This window comes from Telopea speciosissima, chromosome 8 (genome assembly GCF_018873765.1).
Source record: "Telopea speciosissima isolate NSW1024214 ecotype Mountain lineage chromosome 8, Tspe_v1, whole genome shotgun sequence".
Classification (NCBI taxonomy): domain Eukaryota; kingdom Viridiplantae; phylum Streptophyta; class Magnoliopsida; order Proteales; family Proteaceae; genus Telopea; species Telopea speciosissima.
Genome location: NC_057923.1, coordinates 15645808 through 15649980, shown reverse-complemented (window position 1 = coordinate 15649980; position 4173 = coordinate 15645808). Strand labels below are relative to the sequence as shown.

General features: G+C 37.5%; 1 protein-coding gene across 2 annotated transcripts; it reads left to right on the top strand.

Annotated features, from left to right (window-relative positions):
• The first annotated feature begins 775 nt into the window (after nt 1–775).
• On the top strand, nt 776–2632 carry LOC122670431 (NAC domain-containing protein 100). 2 transcript variants are annotated; one of them, XM_043867305.1, is made up of 4 exons: nt 776–785; nt 1081–1293; nt 1402–1679; nt 1794–2632. In XM_043867305.1, the coding sequence occupies exons 2-4, from the start codon at nt 1107–1109 to the stop codon at nt 2424–2426; spliced, it is 1098 nt and encodes a 365-aa protein (XP_043723240.1). In that variant the 5' UTR covers nt 776–785; nt 1081–1106; the 3' UTR covers nt 2427–2632. The 2 variants fall into 2 exon arrangements, with proteins under 2 accessions (XP_043723240.1, XP_043723239.1); XM_043867304.1 differs by having other exon boundaries at nt 778–910; nt 1080–1293.
• The last annotated feature ends 1541 nt before the right edge of the window (nt 2633–4173 follow it).

Here is a 4173-nt window from a genome sequence, read left to right as displayed (position 1 = left end):
CACCCAGGCACATGGGCAGCCTGTGCAGGGGGCAGGATGGTCATTGCACCCACCCCCATATGCCTGGGCATAGGCTGCGCTGCGGCACAGAGCCCCATATATATATTTACCATTTCCAGAATATGAAAAATAAAGGGTTATTTTCCTTTTTATGTCTTTTTTAATACTGAAGGGGGAATGCAAGTGGGGTCATGTTGGTCATTTGGCAAATTAAAGTGAAGTCTCAACTCTTAACCAATTTTTGCAAAAGAATGCGGTTTTAGCTTTTGTAATCTTCTTTGAATTCAGACCATTGCGGTTAGGATAAGGAGGTTTGTTGGGAGATGTCTTTTGGGGAGAGAGAGAGGGAGAGAGAATATGATAAGCTTCTTCTTTCACATTGGATTATAATATATATTACATTGGTAGATGACTTTGGTTGGATTGTTAACAACTAATCAAGCGACTTAACAATTTATTAATCAACTCTCTCCCTGATAATTGTGATTACAAAGTAAATAATCAATTATTAGCTTTTCAGATTATAATAATGGTTTTGCTTTCACATTTAAGAGCAGAGTCTCTTAGTAGATGAATTGTTCCTGGTCAAATTGTAGGAGAAGAAACAAAATTATTACAGAGACGTTAAAAAAAAGAGGTGCTAAAACTACCTACCAAAGTTGCCTTACAAACCACGTTTCTTTCTCTCCAAAAACCAGTATTTAGGGGCTTCTTTTCCTTTGAACACTTTTTTCTTAAACACCCATCTCTCAAGCTCTTTCTCTCTTTCTGTCTCAGCCTCTCAGGTTAGCAACTTCTCAGTTTCTTGTGCCTTTCCTTTTCTCTTTTTCTCACCTCTACCCATTTCCCTCCTTCTTCCTTTGATTCCTCTTCAGCTTTCAGATATCTCTGTTTTGTATTTAAATTCCTTTGGTAGGTTTTCTCAAAACAGCAAAACTGAAGTTACTACTTTAGAACCCGTTTTGAAAATTGTAGGATCCTTTCTGGGCTGTGTTCTATTACTTCTGTTCTGGTTGAATTCTTGAAATTTTAGCTTACTGATCATAACCCATTTTGAATTATATACAGGTCTGTGTGCAGAGGAACAAAAACCAGTCTTTTGAGAAATGGAGAATTTTGTTGGGCTTTGTAAGGGAGATGATCAGATGGATTTACCACCTGGGTTTCGATTCCACCCAACTGATGAAGAGCTTATAACTCACTATCTGTCCAAAAAGGTTATTGATAGCAACTTCTGTGCTAGAGCAATTGGAGATGTGGATTTGAATAAGTGTGAGCCTTGGGAATTGCCAAGTAAGTTTTCTGAATTTTGGATTATATCCCCTTCTTTCTATTTCATCCTTGTCATCTTCAGTTTAAATTGTGTTCTAACTCTTATGGTTTGTGTTTTCTTGAATGAAGAGAAAGCGAAAATGGGAGAGAAGGAGTGGTACTTCTTCTGTGTTAGGGACAGAAAATACCCAACTGGTTTGAGGACAAACAGGGCTACTGAAGCTGGTTACTGGAAGGCCACTGGTAAAGACAAGGAGATCTTCAGAAGGAAAATACTGGTTGGAATGAAGAAAACTCTGGTTTTCTACAGAGGAAGAGCTCCAAAAGGAGAAAAGACCAACTGGGTCATGCACGAGTATAGGTTGGAGGGGAAATACTCTCTCTGCAATCTCCCCAAAACAGCCAAGGTTGGAGCAAAACCACTCTCTTGTTCTGGTTATATTAGTGTTTTTAGTTTGTCTTTTTCTTTATTGTGTTCTTGATGAGATTTTTTTTTTCTTCATCTTTTCGTTCGTTTACAGAACGAGTGGGTGATTTGCAGGATATTTCAGAAGAGTTCTGGTGGGAAGAAAACACTTGTTTCAGGACTGGTGAGACTGAGCTCATTTGGGGATGAATTGGGTCCATCCCTTTTGCCTCCATTAATGGATTCTTCTTCCTACAATAGCAAGATCAAAATCAATCCAGCTGAGACAACTCACGTGACCTGCTTCTCCAACCCAATGGAGGTCCAGAAAAACCAGGAAGAGATGGCTGATTACTTCAATTCTCCTCTTTTTGCTGCTTCTGCTAACCCTTCTGATATGAACTCTGCTTCATTGCTTTTCTCAAAATTTGGTCTTCCAAACTCATTTTACTCCACTCAAGGCACTCCAAACCTTGGCAATTTGCAATACCCAGGTTCCCTTTTCATGCCAGACCAGGCTATCTTGAAGGCTTTGCTTGGGAATCATGGAGCAAACATGAGACAGAGTTGCAAACCAGAAAGGGAGATGGTCAGCATCTCACAAGAAACAGGGCTGAGCACTGATATGAACACTGAAATCTCTTCTGTTGTCTCCAATCATGATATGGGTAGGAGGTCTTTTGAAGATCAAGATGATCCATCAACCTCAGGTGGCCCAGTAGACCTTGATTGTCTTTGGAATTATTGAAATGATAGAAGAAGAAGAAGTGAGAGGAGAAGCTGAATAGGTAGATAGGAAGCAAGAAGAAGATGAAGAAGATGAATTGCAGTCACTATTATTTGTCTTGTCTAAAATTGATAGTGTGTATAGATTTCTGAATCTAAATAACATGTAAGAAGGAAAATGAGGGTTATGGCCATTGTATAATATGAAATCAAACTCAAAATTTTCCCAATTATCTTTATTTTCTTTTTCCCTTGATTTCTCTACCATGTTTTCATTATTTTTTAGCTTCAATTAGTTGTATAAAATTAATTATAATAAATGTGATTACCTGTTTTTACACTTGTGTTCTTGAATTTTTCATTAATGTCATGGTGGGAGGGGGGGAAATCTGGGTTTGGATCCAGAGCCTTAGCTAGGCCAGCATCAAAGCTACAGTTTTTCTAGAATATAACATTAAATCATCTACAGTATAAAGATTTGATTTATGAGTCATCTTTTGATTCTCTTCCTTTAATTTCTCCACCTTTGAAGCTGTGAAGGCTCTGTTAGTCACTCAGAATATATGTACTGATGCGTGCTTGATGTTCCCACAACCCTGTCCAAACGTGTGTTTCTGGGTGTCTGAGCATATGATGCTGAGAGGTTTTGCATGTTTGGCCACCCACTACACAAATTCATTGATGACCCAAAATATGTGATAACTGGTTCTTGACTGGTAGATCATACACTTTTTTTTTTAATTAAAAAAAATTCTAACTTTGTGATTCTTTTAGCTTTGAAACAATAAGAAAGGCTGTTAGATTTTAATCCAAAAGTTTAGATTATGCTTTTTTTGTTTTCTTTATTTTAAAGAAACTTTGTGATTCTTTTAGCCTTGAAAAAAATACAATCAGACGAAAGTTTTCCATCACCACTGGGGGAGGAAGGATTCTCTCATCACTAGTGATGTGACCATGTGATGGGACTTTTATCTCATCACACACTCCAACCTTCTATTGTTTTGAGTAGAAACTATCCCTCCCATTGGGCATTGGATGGTATAGATGAAGGGAAACTTTGTTCATGACTCTGATACCATATAAGATTCTAATTTCAAAATTCAAACTATCGAGTGGAAGGATATTACAGGGACACGCAAGGTCCTGACATCTCATGTGAGACTATAACTCTATGACTCCCATTAAAATCAAAACCTAATTAGAGAGCATTGTGAGGAGAAGGCAAGGTTTCCTTAGTACGCCCACCCCCCCCCCCCCCGCGCTAACTGCTATTTACAAATTAGCAGGGGATGGCTCAAGCAATACTACACGCGAGGACAGATTAATCTTGAGCCTTCTTATAACATCCAATAAGTTAAAAGTCATTGAGGAAAGAAAAAAAAAGGATATACATCCTACTCTAGTCTTTCCCTTAATACATAAGATAGGGAGATGGTTCCCCAAGATGCCAGTGTGGGAAAGAATCTACATGCTACACCAATATATTTTAAATTCTTTTTTAATCCTTATTGTTCTACTCAACAGTTAAAGAATATTCAAGTATTTAGTACTACCCATAAGAGAAAATTTTGATATTTGTTAATTCTAATGACGTTATTCCTTTGGCTCTCTACTACAATCCACACATGATAAAATTTTTGAAATTGTTTGAGGCTCACACGGAATTGATTTTTCCCCTAAAAGAAGTGAAGGCTTTTTAAGTATTCCATTTTGAGCTATCTTTTTGGACTCAAAAAATCTCTCTCTATTTCAGCTAAAAAAAATTGAAA

What these genes read in the sequence shown, in the direction of transcription:
- LOC122670431 (XM_043867305.1), top strand. Translation starts at nt 1,107, where the DNA reads ATGGAGAATTTTGTTGGGCTTTGTAAGGGAGATGATCAGATGGATTTA. An exon ending in TGAGCCTTGGGAATTGCCAA is followed by an intron (nt 1,294 to 1,401) that starts GTAAGTTTTCTG and finishes TCTTGAATGAAG; the next exon opens with AGAAAGCGAAAATGGGAGAG. An exon ending in ATCTCCCCAAAACAGCCAAG is followed by an intron (nt 1,680 to 1,793) that starts GTTGGAGCAAAA and finishes GTTCGTTTACAG; the next exon opens with AACGAGTGGGTGATTTGCAG.